The sequence below is a fragment of the Phyllobates terribilis genome, unplaced genomic scaffold (assembly GCF_046119375.1).
Source record: "Phyllobates terribilis strain yellow unplaced genomic scaffold, ASM4611937v1 Scaffold_1__5_contigs__length_1240528914, whole genome shotgun sequence".
NCBI classification, from domain to species: Eukaryota; Metazoa; Chordata; class Amphibia; order Anura; family Dendrobatidae; genus Phyllobates; species Phyllobates terribilis.
In genome coordinates, this window is record NW_027362761.1 from 791,914,622 (window position 1) to 791,937,652 (window position 23,031).

Sequence of the window (23,031 nt, forward strand, 5' to 3'; positions counted from 1 at the left end):
TTTATTTACTTTGAACACAGCCGCCAGCTGATGACTACTCCCATCAGTGGCGCCTGCTCTCGCTGTTATCAGAGACAGCAGGCATAGACTGATGAGAGTAGTAGTCTCTAAACAGCTGACGCCTGTGACCAGCGATATGCTTTTTACCACTGGTCACAGCTGCGGGCTCTTGCTGTAATGATCTTTCTGCCCATAAGAGCCCTTGTTTCCCATGTGTCACACAGATGATGGAGTTGGAAACACCTGATGTTCGGGGTGCCAAACATGAACAGTAACACGGATTTTCTGAGGAAGTCTGTGTTCGGGCTCCATACCCGAACCCCTCAATGACATTGCGTCCATATTGACATTGTCCAAGTTGGTGGCCATGGTTACTTTTTGTCAGGAGTGAATCTACCAAAATTTTATTCAGGAAGATTTAATCAATTCAGCTCTCAGATTCCATTTGGTCCAAATAAAATCTGTCTGAATCAAACATGCCCCAATTTTCTTGAAAGTACATTTATTTTTTACAAGGGTCTCTCAAAAACACAAAGCTTAAGAAATGGAAGGGGTTAAAAAATAATGCAATACAGTATATTCATCTGTCATAACGAGCATCTTCCCCCTTTATGACTGTGTGATGTCAATCATTGTCCTCAGCGTCGAAAGAACAGAATACAGGTGCTGGGGTGTTGTAAGACTGATCAGAGCCAGTAAGTGTAATGTATTTTTTCTGGCCCTCAAAAAAATCCAGCAAAATGGCGGGAGGATGGCTGCAATATTGCTAGATTCCTAAGAATTGAATAGCAAAAAATGCAGATTCACCAGAAAGCGATTTTTTTGTGGAAATTCATAACAAATGTTATTCCTAACAGATGGATTTCTTCTCTCTATGAAGGATGCAAAATCAGAAAGAAATAATTTTGATAGTAACAGATTTCTTACATTTTACCGAAACTTATACTGTACTTCCTGCTTACTATAGCTACTAGGCAGGAATAGTCTTTGTCTTATTATTTAAGGGATTCTCTGTCTACCAATCAATTGCTACCTTGAAACCATCAGCAAGCAGGCTTATTCTTTTAATACTTTGAACATGTTTTTAATGGGTGTCAAGTATCGATGGATAAAATATAGCGTAACTAAAAAAATAATATTTATATCAATTCTTTACTTTGTTTCATTTTAACAATTATATGGATAATACATTAATTATTTTGAATTTTTTTGCAGACTGCAGATTTAACATTCGTTGGGTTGTGATATTTTTTTAATTACCGTATATAGTGAGTAATAGTTGTCCCTAAATGGAACCGCATGTGCCTATTCTTTTGGATGTATAGTAGTATCATGGTTACTTATTTTGTACTTATCCATAATGGGGATTCCATAAGGGTACATGAGGTTTCGACTGACCTCTGTATGCCTCTGATAGAAAACTATACACACATGTATCTGAAGAGAAAAAAAATTGTTGTATTTGAAAATTCTCTTCTAGAAGAAAATATTTTGATGGAAAATTTTTCTGTACATATGGAGCCCCATTTATTATTTGTGATTTTTTAAAGTCACTTTTCTTTTTTTTTTCTCTTGTGTACTTTGTTGACTTTTTAATCAAAATGGCTCACATGTTTCATGAATTTTGGGCAACATAAAAAATGTTCTTTATTTTTGTCTTTTTGGCATTTTAGCAGGAGTTTGAGAACTCATGTACGACAGTAAACTGGGACTGCAATATAAAGCCTGTACGACAGAGCACTGGGGCTGCAATATGAATGAGATCTTAATCCACCAAAAAATAGTAATCCCAAGTAGAACATAGAAAAAAAAAACATTTTTAATACCAAATGCTGCAATACTAGGATTCTCTGTGAATTATTTAGAGGTTTTGATTTCTCAAAGACTTTCCTACTGTTTTAATGTCCCCCAGTACAGCACTTTTCTCACCAACTGAAAGTATAATTTAATGAGCGCGAATAAAAGAACGCTCTAATTACCCTAACCCATAAAAGGTACATTGTTGGTTTAGAAATTATAATTGGCTTATTGTAGTGGGACAAATGGGGATTGATAAGTCATATTAGAAATGAGTGATAGCATCTGCTCTCCTAACCATCATTTTCCATTTTGCTACATTTCCATTCTCAAGTGAAGTGAGCTCGTTTCTGTTTTCTGTGGCACCTTTTCAAGAATTTTTGTGTCCCGCTGGAAGATTAATTGCTCACTAAACAGACTTTCTATAGAGTCCACCTGTCCCGTACTGTTATGGGACTTTGCAATCTGACTTATGAGTTTGCTTTTCTCAAAAAATGGAGGGAGGACCATTCATGCCTCACTGGAACCACAAAATTACTATTTAATATTTATTTAAGTTACAAGGTTTCCTTCAAGATTTCTGAGAAGGTTTTTTATGATTTTTTTTTCAGGAAAAGTGACCCATCATTTTATATATAAAACTAAATTTATAATGTGTCAGAACTCGCCTTGCCATAGTTGGAACCTCTCAAATTTCTTCTGGCTACGGTAGTAACAGATCATCATTGGTGGTTAGCTACTTTACCAAACTAGAATAATTGGGAAAAAAATAATATTCAAAAGTCAGCAAAGAATAATATCTTTCCATGCTCAAATAGAGGCTATAGGAACGAAATCTGATATAAAAGAAAAGTTACTTGCACATATGTGAATAGATAAAAATTAGTAGAAAATTCCTAAAATACAAAAATCTTACAATATATATACAAGGCGGGCTGTAGAAGTAAATATACGATATAAATAATTAAATTATACTCATGTTATCAACTGTGCATGGTTTTCTTGAACATACCTAATCTTGGAAAACAACCCAAAAGAAAACTTCCATCTGGGTAAGGACTGGGGACCGTCTGGCCTTTTAGCCAAGCTTCGTCTATCTATCCACTTATAATCATGACAAAAATAATATGAATATACAGTGTATGCTTACATACTGTATGTATACGTAGTATATCTATCTACATTTACACATAAATATATATATTTATATGTACAGTACAGACCAAAAGTTTGGACACACCTTCTCATTTAAAGATTTTTCTGTATTTTCATGACTATGAAAATTGTTCATTCACACTGAAGGTATCAAAATTATGAATTAACACATGTGGAATTATATACTTAACAAAAAAGTATGAAACAACTGAAAATATGTCTTATATTCTAGGTTCTTCAAAGTAGCCACCTTTTGCTTTGATGACTGCTTTGCACTCTCTTGGCATTCTCTTGATGAGCTTCAAGAGGTAGTCACCAGAAATGGTCTTCCAACAATCTTGAAGGAGTTCCCAGAGATGCTTAGCACTTGGCCTTTTGCCTTCACTCTGCGGTCCAGCTCACCCCAAACCACCTCGACTGGGTTCAGGTCTGGTGGCTGTGGAGGCCAGGTCATCTGGCGTAGCACCCCATCATTCTCCTGCTTGGTCAAATAGCCCTTACACAGCCTGGAGGTGTGTTTGGGGTCATTGTCCTGTTGAAAAATAAATGATGGTCCAAATAAACGCAAACCGGATGGAATAGCATGCCGCTGCAAGATGCTGTGGTAGCTATGCTGGTTCAGTATGCCTTCAATTTTGAATAAATCCCCAACAGTGTCACCAGCAAAGCACCCCCACACCATCACACCTCCTCCTCCATGCTTCACGGTGGGAACCAGGCATGTAGAGTCCATCCGTTCACCTTTTCTGCATCGCACAAAGACACGGTGGTTGGAACCAAAGATCTCAAATTTGGACTCATCAGACCAAAGCACAGATTTCCACTGGTCTAATGTCCATTCCTTGTGTTATTTAGCCCAAACAAGTCTCTTCTGCTTGTTGCCTGTCCTTAGCAATGGTTTCCTAGCAGCTTTTTGCCACGAAGGCCTGCTGCACAAAGTCTCCTCTTAACAGTTGTTGTAGAGATGTGTCTGCTGCTAGAACTCTGTGTGACATTGACCTGGTCTCTAATCTGAGCTGCTGTTAACCTGCGATTTCTGAGGCTGGTGGCGTGGATAAACTTATCCTCAGAAGCAGAGGTGACTCTTGGTCTTCCTTTCCTGGGGCGGTCCTCATGTGAGCCAGTTTCTTTGTAGCGCTTGATGGTTTTTGCAACTGCACTTGGGGACACTTTCAAAGTTTGCCCAATTTTTCGGACTGACTGACCTTCATTTCTTAAAGTAATGATGGCCACTTGTTTTTCTTTACTTATCTGCTTTTTTCTTGCCATAATACAAATTCTAACAGTTTATTCAGTAGGACTATCAGCTGTGTATCCACCAGACTTCTGCACAACACAACTGATGGTCCCAACCCCTTTTATAAGGCAAGAAATCACACTTATTAAACCTGACAGGGCACACCTGTGAAGTGAAAACCATTTCCGGTGACTACCTCTTGAAGCTCATCAAGAGAATGCCAAGAGTGTGCAAAGCAGTCATCAAAGCAAAAGGTGGCTACTTTGAAGAACCTAGAATATAAGACATATTTTCAGTTGTTTCACACTTTTTTGTTAAGTATATAATTCCACATGAGTTAATTCATAGTTTTGATGCCTTCAGTGTGAATGTACAATTTTCAAAGTCATGAAAATACAGAAAAATCTTTAAATGAGAAGGTGTGTCCAAACTTTTGGTCTGTACTGTATATATAAATATATACCTATATACTGTATACACACACATATATATTTACAGTATGTATATATATATATATATATATATATATATATATATATATATATATACACAGTTTTGTCTTGGTTCTCCTTCTACCTCTCTGACTGCTCCTTCATCAATTGCCGGCTCTTCTACTCCCTCCTCTTCCACTTACTGTTGGGGCTCCTTAGCATTCAGTCCTAGGCCCCCTCCTCTTCTCTCTGTACACTGCTCCTACTGAACAAACCATAAGTAGATTTGCTTTTCAGTACCATCTCTATGCTGATAACATCCAGTTATATACTCCTCCTGACAACATCCAAGCATTGCAACAAAATACTAGTGATTGTCTCTAACTTTATGTCCTCCCACTATCTAACACTGAATCTTTCGAAAATTTAACTACTTGTATTCCCCTCTTCCCTCTACCAACCTACCTAAACCTGAAATTACCATTTCAATCTGTGGTTCTACCATAACTCCTAAGCTTGCTGTCTTGGGGTTATATTTGATTCGGATCTTTTATTTATTCCTTATATCCAGTCACCTGCTTGCTCATGTCACTTGCACAAAAAAGAATCTCTAACCTTTCTTTACCTTTGACTCTGCAAAAAGTCTTAATGTTGCTTTGATTCTGTTATGATCTGCAACATGAACTAAGGAAAGAAGGGGGAAAGCTGTCCCAACAGTAAGACTAAGCTTAATCCCTACGATGTAGCGGGCTGCCTGTTCCTAGCGAACAGACCCGCCTTAGGCCTCAGCTAGTATGAACGAAGACCTATAGCATAAGGGGAGGGGTCCCTAATAGAACTAAGGACTGGAACAAAAATGGGACACCAGGTAAACAGAGAAGTTGTTGCAGAACACAAAAGACAAACTGACTAAAAGGTACTAGAGGTCCCAGAAGGACCAAGCGAACTGACAGAGATAGGCACCGACGCACCAGGCTAGAGAAACAGTCAAACAAGACTGAAGTCCAGCACAGTCAGAAGGGCGGAGCTGGAATATAAAGGCAGGTGGTCATGTGACCGCAAAACACAAGATGGAAAAATCAAACTGGAGGGTTCTAACAGTTTCATTCTCGTGTGGACTATTGCAACTCTCTATTTATCGGTTTCCCCATTACTAAACCTTCCCCTCTCCAATCTATCCTTAATGCAGCAGCCAGGATCATATTTCTGTCCAACCAGTACACTGATGCCGTCACTCTGTACCAGTCATTGCACTGGTTACCCATTTGATACAGAGTACAATATAATCTTAGCACTCTTACACACAAAGCTTTCCACAGTTCTGCACCACCCTACATCTCCTCCCTCATTTCTGTCTATCGCTCTACCTGTCCTCTCTGTTCCACTAATTACCTAAGACTAGCATCCTCTATAGCCTCCGTCTCCAAGATTTCTCTCATGCTGCACCAGTCTTTTGGAATGTATTACAATGTGCAATCTGGTTAATTCCCAGTATCCATTGTATCAAGCATGCCCTAAAACATATTTCTTTGGACTAGCCTATCACCTCAGTCATCTAACTATTCCCTGTTCACCCCTTCATGTATGCAATAGCATTTTGTTTCTGTATTTAAACAGATAATGGTTGGTTACTAGTTCATGCAATATTATTTGAATGAGCCTATCTATTATACTGATGGCTCAACATTACATGACAAGCACTTTTATTTTTACCTCTTGTTTCACCCCTATTTCCTCATAGATTGTAAGCTTGAGCTTTGGGCACTCAATCTTCTTGGTATCTGTTGAACTTTGCGTTACTCTGTAATGTCTCATCTTGTTTGTACAAGCTCCCTCTGAATTGTAAAGTGATGTGGAATATGATGGCACGATAGAAATAAAAAATATATATACAGTACAGACCAAAAGTTTGGACACACCTTCTCATTTAAAGATTTTTCTGTATTTTCATGACTATGAAAATTGTACGTACACACGGAAGGCATCAAAACTATGAATTAACACATGTGGAATTATATACTTAACAAAAAAGTGTGAAACAACTGAAAATATGTCTTATATTCTAGGTTCTTCAAAGTAGCCACCTTTTGCTTTAATGACTTCTTTGCACACTCTTGGCATTCTCTTGATGAGCTTCAAGAGGTAGTCACCGGAAATGGTTTTCACTTCACAGGTGTGCCCTGTCAGGTTTAATAAGTGTGATTTCTTGACTTATAAATGGGGTTGGGACCATCAGTTGTGTTGTGCAGAAGTCTGGTGGATACACAGCTGAAAGTCCTACGGAATAGCCTGTTAGAATTTGTATTATGGCAAGAAAAAAGCAGCTAAGTAAAGAAAAACGAGTGGCCATCATTACTTTAAGAAATGAAGGTCAGTCAGTCCTAAAAATTGGTCAAACTTTGAAAGTGTCCCCAAGTGCAGTTGAAAAACCATCTAGCGCTACAAAGAAACTGGCTCACATGAGGACCGCCCCAGGAAAGGAAGACCAAGAGTCACCTCTGCTTCTGAGGATAAGTTTATCCGAGTCACCAGCCTCAGAAATCGCAGGTTAACATCAGCTCAGATTAGAGACCAGGTCAATGCCACACAGATTTCTAGCAGCAGACACATCTCTTAAACAACTGTAAAGAGGAGACTTTGTGCAGCAGGCCTTCATTGTAAAATAGCTGCTAGGAAACTACTGCTAAGGACAGGCAACAAGCAGAAGAGACTTGTCTCAAAATTGAGATCTTTGGTTCCAACCACCGTGTCTTTGTGTGATGCAGAAAAGGTGAACGGATGGACTCTACATGCCTGGTTCCTACCGTGAAGCATGGAGGAGGAGGTGTGATGGTGTGGGGGTGCTTTGCTAGTGACACTGTTGGGGATTTATTCAAAATTGAAGGCATACTGAACTAGCAGGGCTACCACAGCATTTTGCAGCGGCATGCTATTCCATCCGGTTTGCATTTAGTTGGACCATCATTTATTTTTCAACAGGACAATGACCCCAAACACTCCTCCAGGCTGTGTAAGGGCTATTTGACCAAGAAGGAGAGTGATGAGGTGCTACGCCAGATGACCTGACCTCCACAGTAACCAGACCTGAACCCAATCGAGATGGTTTGGGGTGAGCTGGACCGCAGAGTGAAGGCAAAAGGGCCAATAAGTGCTAAGCATCTCTGGTAACTCCTTCAAGATTGTTGGAAGACCATTTCCAGTGACTACCTCTTGAAGCTCATCAAGAGAATGCCAAGAGTGTTCAAAGCAGTCATCAAAGCAAAACGTGGCTACTTTGAAGAACCTAGAATATAAGACATATTTTCAGTTGTTTCACACTTTTTTGTTAAGTATATAATTCCACATGTGTTAATTCATAGTTTTTATGCCTTCAGTGTGAATGTACAATTTTCATAGTCATGAAAATACAGAAAAATCTTAAATGAGTAGTTGTGTCCAAACTTTTGGTCTGTACTGTATATATAATATATATTTGTATAAAATACTTTTTTTACATATTTTGAATGCTTAAACAATGTATGCCACTTACGCTTTCAGCTCCAGTTTTTATAAGTCTTTCACAGATGGAATTGTAATTTTACCTACAATGATCCATTACTACTGCAATATTTTCTTTGTCTTGAGCTCTCTCTACAGTTTTGTGAAATCATTCAATAATTTTATGTCAATGGAGGCTTCCCATTCTCCTTTGAAAAAAATATGTTAGAGAAAAGAGGGATAAAGCATGTTGGATGTCAGTACAGTGCTGGCCAAAAGTATTGGCACCCCTGCAATTCTGTCAGATAATGGTCAGTTTCTTCCTGAAAATGATTGCAGTCACAAATTCTTTGGTATTATTCTCTTAATTTAATTTGTCTTCAATTAAAAAACACAAAAAGAATTGTCCTAAAGCCAAATTGGATATAATTCCACACCAAACCTAAAAAAGGGGGTGGACAAAAGTATTGGCACCCTTTGAAAAATCATGTGATGCTTCTCTAATTCGTGTAATTAACAGCACCTGTAACTTACCTGTGCCACCTAACAGGTGTTGGCAATAACTAAATCACACTTGCAGCCAGTTAGCATGGATTAAAGTTGACTCAACCTCTGTCCTGTGTCCTTGTGTGTACCACATTGAGCATGGAGAAAAGAAAGAAGACCAAAGAACTGTCTGAGGACTTGAGAAACCAAATTGTGAGGAAGCATGAGCAATCTCAAGGCTACAAGTCCATCTCCAAAGACCTAAATGTTCCTGTGTCTTCCGTGCGCAGTGTCATCAAGAAGTTTAAAGCCCATGGCACTGTGGCTAACCTCCCTAGATGTGGACGGAAAAGAAAAATTGACGAGAGATTTCAACGCAAGATTGTGCGGATGGTGGATAAAGAACCTCGACTAACATCCAAACAAGTTCAAGCTGCCCTGCAGTCCGAGGGTACAACAGTGTCAACCCGTACTATCCGTTGACGTCTGAATGAAAAAGGGACTGTATGGTAGGATACCCAGGAAGACCCCACTTCTTACCCCGAGACATAAAAAAGCCAGGCTGGAGTTTGCCAAAACTTACCTGAGAAAGCCTAAAACGTTTTGGAAGAATGTTCTCTGGTCAGATGAGACAAAAGCAGAGCTTTTTGGGATAAAGCATCAACATAGAGTGTACAGGAAAAAAAAAGAGGCATTCAAAGAAAAGAACACGGTCCCTACAGTCAAACATGGCGGAGGTTCCCTGATGTTTTGGGGTTGCTTTGCTGCCTCTGGCACTGGACTGCTTGACCGTGTGCATGCCATTCTGAAGTCTGAAGACTACCAACAAATTTGCAGCATAATGTAGGGCCCAGTGTGAGAAAGCTGGGTCTCCCTCAGAGGTCATGGGTCTTCCAGCAGGACAATGACCCAAAACACATTTCCAAAAGCACTATAAAATGGTTTTAGAGAAAGCACTGGAGACTTCTAAGGTGGCCAGCAATGAGTCCAGACCTAAATCCCATAGAACACCTGTGGAGAGATCTCAAAATGGCAGTTTGGAGAAGACACCCTTCAAATATCAGGGACCTGGAGCAGTTTGCCAAAGAAGAATGGTCTATAATTCCAGCAGAGCATTGTAAGAAACTCATTGATGGTTACCGGAAGTGGTTGTTCGCAGTTATTTTGGCTAAAGGTTGTGCAACCAAGTATTAGGCTGAGGGTGCCAATACTTTTGTCTGGCCCATTTTTGGAGTTTTGTGTGAAATGATCAATGATTTGATTTTTGCTTCATTCTCTTTTGTGTTTTTTCCTTGCAAGCAAATTAAATGAAGAGAATAATACCAAAGAATTTGTGATTGCAATCATTTTCATGAAGAAACTGAGTATTATCTGACAGAATTGCAGGGGTGCCAATACTTTTGGCCAGCACTGTATGTCCAATGTTTTGTTGCAGTTAGCGATAATCTGCAGCTAGAAGGGTATGGCAGTTGCTTATTAACTTCTAGTGGCTGAAATACATATGCATGCATGACACAGCATGCATAATTATGGTGGTGTTGAAAGTCAATAGCTGTCTTTTTGTAATGTATCTTCAAATGTAAGCCCTACACATTTTACTATACTAAATATGTACAGATGTTTATCCGTTTCCCATGTAATTAGTTATTACTACACTTCTAAATGCACTTATACTTTTTTTGTGACATAATGTCTAATTTGGATTTTTTTTTCCTGCAGTGGGAAGAAATTGGTGAGGTTGATGAGAACTATGCTCCAATACATACATATCAAGTATGCAAAGTCATGGAACAGAATCAGAATAACTGGCTCCTGACGAGTTGGATCTCAAATGAAGGAGCGTCAAGAATCTTCATTGAGCTCAAATTTACTCTGCGGGATTGCAACAGTCTTCCAGGAGGACTTGGTACTTGTAAAGAAACTTTCAATGTATATTATTTTGAATCAAATGAAGAAGACAGCAGGAATATAAGGGAAAATCAGTATATTAAAATTGATACTATTGCAGCTGATGAAAGCTTTACAGAATTGGACTTGGGTGATAGAGTCATGAAGCTAAACACAGAGGTAAGAGATGTTGGACCATTGACCAAGAAAGGCTTCTATCTTGCCTTCCAAGATGTAGGAGCATGTATTGCTCTAGTCTCTGTCCGTGTGTACTACAAGAAATGCCCCTCAGTGGTACGTAACTTAGCACTTTTCCAAGATACTATAACTGGACCGGATTCATCCCAACTTTTGGAAGTATCTGGAGTGTGTGTCAACAATTCAGTGACAGAAGAAGCTCCTAAAATGCACTGCAGTGCTGAAGGGGAATGGCTGGTTCCAATTGGAAAATGTATGTGTAAAGAGGGCTACGAGGAAAAGAACAATACTTGTCAAGGTAAGAGTTTATTCCAAATTGAAATAGTGATAAGCTCAAAATGTCATGGATGCTCAAAAATTGCTGCAAGAAATGGTGTTCAAGTAGGCTAGCCTTCTAAAAGAAGAGGGCAGATATGCATAGACAATCAAAATCTGTTACATAAATTTTGGTGTAAATAAGGGACCGGTTTCTCAAAGAGGTAGTCATATCATGAAGTTACACTGTATGGAACAACCCCTATTGTAAAAATGTATAAACTGGACAAATTGCAGGAGAACGTAATTTTACATTTTCAGACTAAACTGGTAGTTACCAAATGTAGAATATGTTGCATTAATCGGAATATATCACCTTTTAAAAAATCCCAGTCTCTTGGCACGGTTTGTTATATAAAAACAAACCGTTCTCTAGTCACCATACCCAGATATACCACTTTATTTCCACCACTACTCCTGGTGTCTTATAATGGCTTCAGCACTGACGTCACGTCAACAGCATGGCAGCTAGCTATCACTGAGGTCAGCGACTCTGAGCAATGCTTTCCATCTACATGAGCAGATCCACTGTGCTCATTGATTGACTGCTGCTCTCTTGACGTGACATCAGCTTTGCAGGCAAAATCAGACATTGGGAGCTGGGGCAGATACTCAGCCCTGGACCTGGGGATGGTAAATAATACATGTTTTTTTTTTTTATAACAAACTGCAACCAGGGATGAGTTTTCTGAAAAGGGACAAGAGTATTCGAAATACCATATGCGTGTATCTCAATCTATTTGTGCATTTTGCTGTAACATCACATTTTGATGGAATTAAAAAGCTTATTACATTTGCTTCCAGATCAATGATTTTCGCCTTCACTCTTTGTAAACAGGTCAGATTTTAATTATATCTGCTCCAGCAGAAGTCGGTTAATCAGGGTGACAGATTCAGCTATCCACTTGTTGATTTTGAATTTATTTTGATTTAGTATTGCTAATAAAATAAGTCCAGATCGGTAATACAGTGTAACAGAACTGAGAGCAGTGATATGACATATTTAACCTCTTCCCTGTGGACTTTATAATTCTCTTGATGAAACTAGTTATAAATACTTAACTTCTGATTTTATCAATACTAAAAGCAACTTAAAAAGAGCATAACATAAATATCTGTCTAATACAATACAACTTGTCTTTTGAGTCTCCATGGTCTACTGCTATTGTATGCATGATATGATCACCTACCCTCACACCTAATGCTTAAAAAAATTGTTGCAGTCCTATGCATGTTCCCTTGCAATATCATCACCCACTTATAACATGTAAGAGTTTTATCCAGTTTCTCAGTTGAAAAAGTTGGGCTTGTTTAGTTTAGAAAAAAGATGACCCAGAGGAGACCTCATTTACAGTGAAGGAAATAATTATTTGATTCCTTGCTGTTTTTGTAAGTTTTCACACTGACAAAGAAATCAACAGTCTATAATTTTAAGGGTAGTTTAATTTTAACATTGAGAGATAAAATATCCCAAAAAAATCAGGAAAATCACATTGTATAAATTAGATACATTTGTTTGTATTTTGCAGTGAGAAATAAGTATTTGATCCCCTAAAAACCATTATGAGTTTTGGCTCCTACAGACCAGTTTTAATGCTCCTAATCAACTCGTTACCTGCATTAAAGACAGCTGTCTTACATAGTCACTTGTATAAAAGACCCCTGTCCGCAAACTCAATTAATCAGCCAGACTCTAACCTCTACAACATGGGCAAGACCAAAGAGCTTTCTAAGGATGTCAGGGACACGATCATAGACCTGCACAAAGCTGGAATGGGCTTTATAATCCGAACTGTATAACCCGTACGCGCTTACCGGCATTGGTGGAGCGGGGTCCCAGGGTCGCTTCTGCCGGGAGATTGCTGCTGCGGGGAGATTGCAGCTTCAGAAGCTTCTGCCTTCCGGCAGAGGCAGGACTCAGGAGATGGCTGTGGGCCCCATGCTGTAGAAGCTTCCGGCAGTAGCGATCTCCCAGCAGCAGCAATCTCCAAACTCCTGCCTCCGAACACCCTATCCTGCCTCGACCCTGCCACCTGGGACTCCGCTCCACCAACGCCTCGGCCCCCCAAGGTAAGCTGATTATAACACCCACCGGTTTATAGAAAAAAACATGTTTCTCCTATTCTCCTCTAGCCACCCCAACATAGGTCACGCCAGACTTGATGAATTCAGGCCTTAGTGTTCTGTTCCATAATATAGAAAAATTATAAAATTTCCACTATATATATATTTTTTTCTGAACAGTTGCATAGATAAAACTATTCCAGACTAGCAGTCTAGTCCATATCTATTATATTCAATACCATGGAAGAATTATTGGGAAAAAAATTAGATTTTCTTTTTTTTTTAATAATGCGCTCAAATATTTCATACCTAAAGTTACAATCTACGTCAAAATATCATTACTTTCAAGCTGCTATCAATATTTAGTATAAGGAAATATCAATGTGTATGGTAAATATGGATAGCATATTTATTTTATTAATTTATATTTAATAGTTTATCCTTATCAATTGCGTGAACGTAAATTCCAGATTTTTCACATTGTTGAATTCAACTAGAAGCTCTGAATTCACTGTGAAGCTCTGACTGTAGTTGTATGAAAAGACAAGGGGAATGGTTAAGGTAAGAGATAGCAGTAAAGGTTATTTCCCCTCTGTGAGTATATTCTGTAAAAAAAAAAAAAAAACTCAATGAAATAAAACCCTCTTGAATTTTCTACGTTTTGAAGATGAGTGCCCTTTTCTTTTATTCATTTAGAGTATGGTAATACTCCTTATGTAAAAGAAAGGTCTGTGATAATAATAGATAAACGAATTTAGAGTTAGAAATGACCTGATAATGATAATAAAAGACTGATATTGAATCCATACATATACTTTAAAAAGGTATGCAAACATATACCCTTATGATTGCATAATTATGCTATTGACTTCTATTGCAAAAATAGGATACATTTTTATGCATTTTTTATTAGAAAATAGCATATAATCCTACACTATTCCTTGTATGACATTAACAATTTTTATCTTTTAAGCATGCATTAATTAAAAATAATAAACGGAGGTATACTCAACTGCAAGCGGTCTTATAAATCCAGTGCAACCCGCTGTCGACTCCAGAGGCTTTGTCTGCCCTTTCAGGAAGTCACAGCACCACTGCAGTCTGTAATTGGCTGCAGTGGTCAAGTGAATAGCAGCATACATCATCAGATGTCTTTCTATTGCCGCTTGACGGATCCGAATTAGGCAGACACTTTCCACAGCTGCCGCAGACATCTGGTATGGGCTGCACTGGATCTGCAGGGGCATTAAAAGTTGATCATGCCTCGTTTATTATTTTAATTAATCCATGCCAAAAAAATAATGCAGAACAACCCTTTCTTTAATTTAAGAAAAAAAGGCATGTCTGACATTTTGGAGAAAAACATATGAAAAAAAGTCACACTGTGACACACAGTGCTGCTCACCATTATTGGCACCCCTTCATTTTTTTCATAAACTGTACAATATCTTCAGAAATAAAAGGAAATATACCTAAGTTATATCCACAGGATTTTTTAATTATTAGTCCAAAGTAATACAACAATAAAACATTGTTTTTCACCTTCCATCTTGCAATTTCAAAGAAAAAACAGAATAAACAGCATGTGCAGCAATAAAGGCACCCCTAAGTAATACTTGGTTGCACACACTTTGGCATTGATGACCTCCAAACGTTTCTTGTAGCCATCTGTAAGCTTATTGCACTTCTCAGCTAGGATTTTCTCCCACTCTTCCCTTGCATTTTGTTCAAGCTCTTGAATACTTGCTGGGTTCTTTTTCCCAATGGCAGATTTCAGCTCACCCTAAATATTTTCAATGGGATTGAGGTCAGGACTCATTGCTGGTCATTTTAAAACAGTCCATTTTTTTCTTTTTCAACCATTCCTGAGTGCTTTAGGTCATTGTCTTGCTGGAAGACCCATGATCTTCTGTAACACGGGTACTTTAGATGCAGCGACACAGAAACACAGAGCAGCCAATACAGGGTTAATAAACAGGGGAAGTTTATAATAACAGGGTCAATCTCCATGCAGGGAGTAACAGGGGAATATATGGGGAAAACAAGTGAAGTAGCAGGTAAAAGTCTTTAACTGACAGTTCACAGTTTAACTAGATATAGCAGAGTCAAACCGGTTGTAATCGTCAGTTTTTACACTTAGCTGACTCTTTTCCTCCACAAGGCAGTTGCCAGCTGATGCCGGTGTTGATTTCTTCAGGCTTCCCCGCCCAAACAATGCTCCACCTTCTGGCGGCAGCGGGCTGTCTCCGGTTTTACCCGCTGAGCCCCTAGTCCATAACACGGCACCTCACGTGCTCGGCTCCACAGACCCTGAGTCTCTTCTCTAGTCGGCTTGACTCCTCTGGTCCAGTGCACTCGGCTCTTGCTTCCAATACTGGAGCCAGGAGCCTGGACCCTCTCACACTGCTCTCCTGAGCGGAACCCTGCTCTCGCTTTCCCACGCAAAAGTCTTCGTCTCTCCCTCTCTCTAGCCATGCCCCCAGCTTCCCAGTCACCTGACTCCTGTGCTGGAAGTCTGTCTTTCCCCTGCAACCAGAAGTACGGCCCCAGCAGTACAGGATCCCTTGTTCTGACAGTACTTACACCCCCTTCTTCCCTCTTACACTTCTACTCAAACCAAGTTTTCTTACACTGGGTAGGACATTTCGCTCTAAAATCTCTTGTTAATTCTCTGATTTCATTATTCCTGTGATACTCTCATGGCATCCAGTACCAGATTCAGCAAAGCAACCCCACAGCATTATGGATCCTCCACCGTGCTTAACTGTTGGTAAAGTGTTTTTTTCCTTATAAGCTTCATTGCGCGGTCTGTAAACAAACTGTTGTGTTTGTAGTCCGGCGGTGTTCACTCTGTGCGGTAATGAGGCAGTGACCCAGTAAAGTCACTTAAATATCTTAAATTCTATTTAAATATCTTTATTTTCCAAAAACTCACAAAGTATGGGTAAACAGTATCCTCCAGATAGCAGCCGGGTCATATAACTGTCCGTCTCGAAATCCGTTACTGTGGGCGATGGCACCGCCGTGTCGCGCTAAGGTGCACCAGGAGTTTTGCATTCCTTGGCTCTGTGTTTGCTTCACACAGGCCTGTGTTGCAGAGCCACATGGTCTGCAGCTTGCAGACAAAACACTGACACAAACATACCTTTGCTGCAGGTTTTTTAAATGGAACGGTGGCCATGAGCCACTTGTAAGACCTGGCTAGAGGGAGTGAAACGCCACCTGTAGTTCACTCCCAAAATAAAAGCCCATGCTGGGTTTTCTTAAATCCAACTTAGCCAAATAGCTTGACAAAATTCAAACTTTATTTTTATTCTGCACTGCAACCACAGCTGTGTCTGTGATTGCAATGCACTCCAGCGGGCTCAATATGCCTCTTTGCACATCCTGGGGGATACATACCGTCCCTCATATATGATCTCCCTCACTGCCTCACACGTTGTATTGCCAAAAAGCTCTATTTTTCTTTCATCTGTCCACAGAACATTTTCCCAGAAGGATTTTGGTTTGTCAAGGTACTCTTTGGCAAAGATCAATCATTTCTTTTTATGTCTTTTCTTCAGCAATGGTTTCTTCCTTGGCCTTCTCCAATAAAGCTCTGTTTGCTTTAGTATGTGGCATCTGGTACTTGTTTTAATCATGACCACAGACTGTTCCAGAATGGCCTTCAGGTCTTTGAATGTTTGACGTGGTGTTTTTCCCACCATTCGCACCAACAGTCGAAGACATCTCTTGTCAGTTTTCCTATTTACCCCCATGTCCAGGTAGGTTTTTGATGGTTCCATGCTTGGCAAACTTCTTAATAACATTGCACACTGTTGAAACAGGGATACCAACGTCTTTGGAGATGGCCTTATACCCTTTGAAAGTCTTGTGTTTGCTAATAATAGCAGTTCTGGTGTCCGTAGACAGCTCCTTTGTCTTCACCATTGTGACAAAGGAACAGGGCCTACATATGGCTTTTTAAAACAGTGAAGTCATCATTCATTGGATAATTCATTGTCACATGGGCACTGACAATTAATCACAGATGAATCTCTTTTGTGATTTACCACAGTCAAGTAAAAATGTGTTTCCATACTAAATTAATTTGAAGGGTGCAAATACCAGTGTCACAGCAAACTTTAGTTTTTTCTATTTTTCCCTCCCATTTTATTTTGTTTAAAATTATTATTTATCATTTGCTCTTTTGTATTTAACACGAGTGCTCGATGCAAAAAACTGTTTCACTTGATTCATTTTTTTCAGGAGATATTCCACATTATGTACTTAAACTTCATGGGTGCCAATACACCCAAAAGAAAACATACTTAGCATATAATTGGAATTTTTCTTTTTTTCTGGCATCTTTTTTGACAAAATAAATTGTAATAGAAAGAATTTACTTCTTTAAATTTGTTTGCCAAAAATAGAAGCTACGAAATCAGCAAAATAAAAGAAAACCTTTTTCATCCCATTTGGCACTAATAGCTTGTAATATTTTTAAATTACTTCTTTTCTCTAGGAGTAGGATTGATGCTGTAATCTTTGGAGTATAATGAGATAAACCTCCAGTACATAGCAATGGGGTCAACATGGCTGTTGCAAAGGGCACTAGATAAAAGTTCAAAATAAAATGGTATCTCTTGTATACACTGTGTTCCAAATTATTATGCAAATAATATTTTCTCAGATTTTCCCAAATTACCTATATGAATTGCAGTCATTGTAATTTTCCAGTCAAATAACTATTAGAGTACAATTGAAAGGTTTTTGTACAAACTGCCTATGATAACAGTATATTTTTAAAAAATAAAACTCTCAAACTGCACTCAAAATGCATGTTCCAAATTATTATGCACAGCAGAGTTTTCAACCTTTTCATTTTAATAAAGAACAAAAAAAATGGTCATTTTTGAAATTATAAGCATTAGCAGGTTATTACAGACTGAAATCAAACAGTTTTCAACTCAAAACTTTATTCTAGGTGATGTTACATTTGCACATAGGACCCCTTGTTCGAAAGGAGCTTCTGAACTCTCTCGTCCATTGAATTTGTCAGGTTTTGGATGGTTTCTGCTTCAATTGTCTTGCATGAGGACAGAATACCCTCCCAGAGCTGTTGCTTAGATGTGAACTGCCTCCCGCCATCATAGACACTCCTTTTGATGATGCTCCAGAGGTTCTCAATGGGGTAGAGGTCAGGGGAGCATGGGGGTCACACCATAAGTTTGTCCCCTTTTATGCCCATAGCAGCCAGAGATGCAGATGTGTTATGTGCAGCATGAGAGATGAAAACTGTTTGATTTCAGTTTGTAATAATCTGCTAATGCTTATAATTTAAAAATGACCATTTTTTTGTTCTTTATTAAAATGAAAAGGTTGAAAACTCTACTGTGCATAATAATTTGGAACATGCATTTTGAGTGCAGTTTGAGTCTTTTATTTTTTTAAAAATATACTATTATCATAGGCAGTTTGTACAAAAACCTTTCAATTGTACTCTAATAGTTATTTGACTGGAAAATTACAATGACTGCAATTCATATAGGTAATTTGGGAAAATCTGAGAAAATATTATTTGCATAAAAATTTGGAACACAGTGTAGTTGTGAACTGTGAAATAATCAGTTAAGGAATATGGGGTATAAAATGCCAAGCATTAAAAAAATATATATTTTAGAGTTTTATTACCTTTACTAATACATGTGCTGCAAAGTGATTTTACCAATGTCATAATCGTTGAAAGTCTCCTTTGAAAATATTTTCGGCGGCAAAACAGTCTTCAGAGAAACCACCAGTTTTGTATCACAGAATGTGATTGTCTGAGGCAGAATTATTTTCGGCAGCTTAGGTTTCTCAGCTCATTTACTAGCTCATAAAGTTGAATTGCTCCATTAGAGTGAAATTTACCAGTAAGGTCTATTACATAGGACACTTGCATGCCTGTGCAGCTGTGTCATGGTAATGTTCAATCCTTGAAGGGCTTACAGTGAATTACCCCATTATTTGTCAATAAGGGTGTTACACTGGCGTGTCCTTTAATAAAATAAAATAAAACTTAAAGGACACGTCGGGGTCCTCTGGACTGCAGAGGAGCTGCAGCAGCTGAGTCCCAGAGGAATGTTCAGATAAGCACAGAGAAAGAAATTAACTAGTGTGTCAAGTGCACACAAAAGTAGTAACTAAACAAGGTACAATGCTGGGAGTTAACAACACTCCTCAAACAAAACTAATAAACTTCTGCACTTCAAGACACCGCTGTGCAGAGCAGGAAGGATTTGGCAGCATGAAACGCCTGAGCACTAGATGGTGGCGTATAGAGCTGCAGATAACTGCGGTCCAGGAAAGGCCTGGAACCTAAGTTCCTAAAGAGGAGGAGGATCTCTGCAGCACCCGACACATGGGTGTAAAAGTGGCAGTGTGACCACACATACAATGGCGGAGACCTGGAATGCTGGATCGGTAGCGAGGACGCCTCCGTGGCGTGGACACCAACCGGTGAACTGACACGGTAGAGCGTGCTGCTCACAGCATTCCCCTAGCCCTAATTGATGGCTACGATGACTAGGGAGCTTTCAGCAGGAACCCTTGACAACGTCTCACACACTGCATTTACTGCCAGAGACCTCACCCCAGGTTAGAAAGAGATCGACTAGGCACGGAGGCGGAGCCCACGGAGCCCTTAAATACACTAGAGACAGCCCCAGTCCCCCAAGACAACCAACCACGCTGTATCAGACAAAAGGGGGCATGGCTTAGCGACACATGACCGCAAGGAGGTGGCTTAGCGGCACATGACCACAATAGGGCGTGGCTTAACGGCACATGACCGCAAGGGGCGTGACTTAGCGGCAAATGACAGAAACCACACTTAGGCTGTGTGCCCATGATGCATTTTTTAAGCATTTGCGCAGCGGCAAAAACGCTGCAGAAATGCTTAAAAAACGCATGGTAGAAGGCCTGCCATGTTCCCGAATGATAATCCGCATAATAATTTTGTGAAAGTGCTGAGTTTTTGCCGCCATTGACTTGCATTAAAACGCTTGGATTCCGCATCACTGTATATGTAGATGCGCATTCCATGCATTTCAATGTGCGGATGGTACCCGGGTGTGGAGGACAGGAGACTCTCCTCCGGACCCTGGTACCATAGAACCTGTGAAAAAAAGAATAAAATAAAAAATAATTGTAATTATATTTACCTTCTGACGGCCCCCTCTGCGCTCGTTCTCCCTTGCCGGCAGCTCGTGATGTACTGAAGGACCTGCGCTGACGTCATAGTCATGTGACGGCAGGTCCTTCAGTGTAGTGTACTGCGAGCAGCTGGCAAGGGTGAACGGAGCGAAGCAAGACTGCGGGGGCCATCGGAGGGTAAGTATAGATTTATTTTTTATTTTTTACCATTCTTTCGGTCACAGTATATAAATCCATGCCGTTTGCAGGGATTTATATAGTGTAACCAAGTTGTCAAGCACTTTCCAAGTGATGCTAAAATCTCTTGGAAAGCGCTTGTCAACCCGCATGCGGAAATGCATGTGAAGAACGCTTCACATCCGCTTGTCCCTGGCAGGAAAAGCTCATGTAAAATCCGCATGTACAATCCGCATGCGTTTATTCTGCCAGGGAGATGCAGAAACGCTCAGGAAAAATCTGGAGCATTTCTGCATCGTGGGCACATAGCCTTAGAATCTCTAGAACGGAACCTAAATGCTGACAATTACTGACCAGCAGGAAAGGGCCTGGCCGGACGCCGCAAGAAAGCCCTTCTCCTGCGTACCGGCCTAACAAAGGGCCTAATTTGAAATCTTAGCTGCACCATATTTTATGTGTGTACCACTTTACCTGAATCTCATCCTTGCAGAGTGTACACAAATATGTTTGGTATAATTTGTAATATAATGTAGTTATCAAAAAAAGGAAAATAACCAAAAAAAAAGGAAAATAGAAAATAAAACTTTTATTATTTAAAAAAATATATATTTTAGTTGAAAAAAGACTGCTGTAAATATTACATTTTAATATAAGTGTTTCAGGCGAGAGTCTAATTCACCAAATCATGCAAATTTTACTTGAACATTCAATTTGCAATAAAGTTATTTTCTGTGAATTTAATGTTCCTTATTATGGTCTTGGGTCTTTTTAGACCCCACAGCATAATAAATGTAACATGCAAACAAAATAAAATAAAAACTAATACTCACCTAACATAGCTTTCCCTCTGCCTCTGGTTCCTGCAATCTGCCGTCTAGTCCTCAAAGCTTCTTTCAGCATACTTGCACCAGTGTCTTCGGTCTAGAACAGGATTTCCAGTCATGGCCAGACCTTAAAGGTCTCGTCATGATGTCAGAATGTTATGAAGAGCCATGATCTCCAATGCCTGCTGTCTTTAATCTTGAATTGAACTTATGGCTGCGACGAAGCCTCAAAGGTCAGGGAGAGCTGTGACATCACGATGTTACAATGCACCGTGACCTCTGAGGCCTCATACCTTCACTCTATCATAGGGCTTCTGGTCAAGACTAGACTTTAGTGGTCATGGTGTGTCATGATGTGACTATGTTATGATTTACTGACACCTCCAAGGTCTGGACCCGGACAGAATTACTGTTCTAGAGTGAAGACACTGCCTTGCGATTTTGGAAACAAGTGGCGCTGAGAATTGAACAGAAGCCAGATTGCATCTGAGATAGCATTTTTTCTGGAACAGGTGAGTGGTGGGGGTGAGCAATATGTTTTTTAGGGTTTTTTTTAACCTTTTTCCAGGTCTCTATGGTTCAACAAAATGGCAACTGCAGCTGCCCGCCATTTTTGCTGAATTTGTGCAGAGCGTATTACAAACAATCCATATTCTGGAGTAAATGGATATTCAATTTAAATTCAAATAAATTTGCTCATCTTCAGTAGAGACCTCTGCACATGATACTTGAATAGTGTACTACTATTTCCACTATTTAAAAAAAATATATTATTTCTAAGTGACTTTGTCCATTAAATTGAGTAGGCAGAAAAATTAATAAATGGTAGGCCATGAATAAATGAAAATCTATAAAAGTATACAATTCCTAAACCAAACCTGTATCTACTCATTTTGCTTTACCTTTCTTGTTGATTAAATCATTGCTCTTTTAACATTAGGTTACTAGCTCTGAGTTTATTTCACTTTGTGGTGTCCATACCTTTCCTTGGGGATGTAGACTTTGACAAGTTTCTCAAAAACCATCAAGTAATAATAACGCTTTCTTTCTCTGAGCTGGAGTATATTTAGAGAAATGATTAAAAGGTCATTTACTGTTTTAGAAGTCACTCGATTGAGCCCGCACAGTCCTCAGTGTAGTATTTCAAGAGCCTGTGTATTTTATTTTTCATTTTATATTCTGATTTACTGATTCATTTTACCCTTTCAACCTCCTATGTTCATAGTCAAAATATCCTACCCATATGCTTTTCATAAAGAGATCAGAGATCACAGAAATTAACTTGATGAGTCCTGCAAAGCAGGGTTATTCTAATAGAATGTGGGAACACTTTCCATGGTAATCAGATGGAAATGTGCAATTAGTGCAGTATAATTATGGTTTCACTTCTGACAAATGATTTCATTTTTGGCTAGGTCACAAAGCGTCACATAGCTTTTAAATAGAACCTGTCACCAGGTCAAAAATGGCCAGTTTTGCTCTTATTTTATTCCTGCCACTCCCTTGAGTATGCCTTTTTTTTCAAAAATCCACCATTCGGTTCCAAAGATATGGGTCTTTTTATTTAGAGCTGCTTTTTATAGTCTTTCCAAGGGGCCATTGCTCACATGGTTCTCTGGGGGCATGTATTTAGACTGCTCTGCATTATTGCCATATGATCACCACCAGTTTGATAAAGACCATAAAGCGTAGTTCTAAATGCAAAGTGTACAAAACAAAGAAGAAAGGCAGCACTTACTGGATTATTTTTCTTAAAAGTCCTTTAATCCATCAAAAGGGACATTGCTGCGGTAAGCAGGGGGTGTAT

At 39.3% G+C, this 23,031-nt stretch overlaps 1 protein-coding gene across 3 annotated transcripts in view; it reads left to right on the plus strand.

Moving 5' to 3' along the window:
* EPHA5 (EPH receptor A5) overlaps window positions 1-23,031 on the plus strand; it is a 585,860-nt gene that overhangs the window by 154,319 nt on the left and 408,510 nt on the right. For all 3 annotated transcript variants that reach the window (XM_073637053.1, XM_073637052.1, XM_073637051.1), the window contains exon 3: window positions 10,303-10,966. In XM_073637053.1, coding sequence (XP_073493154.1) covers window positions 10,303-10,966 — 664 coding nt within the window. The remainder of the gene's footprint in view (window positions 1-10,302; window positions 10,967-23,031) is intronic.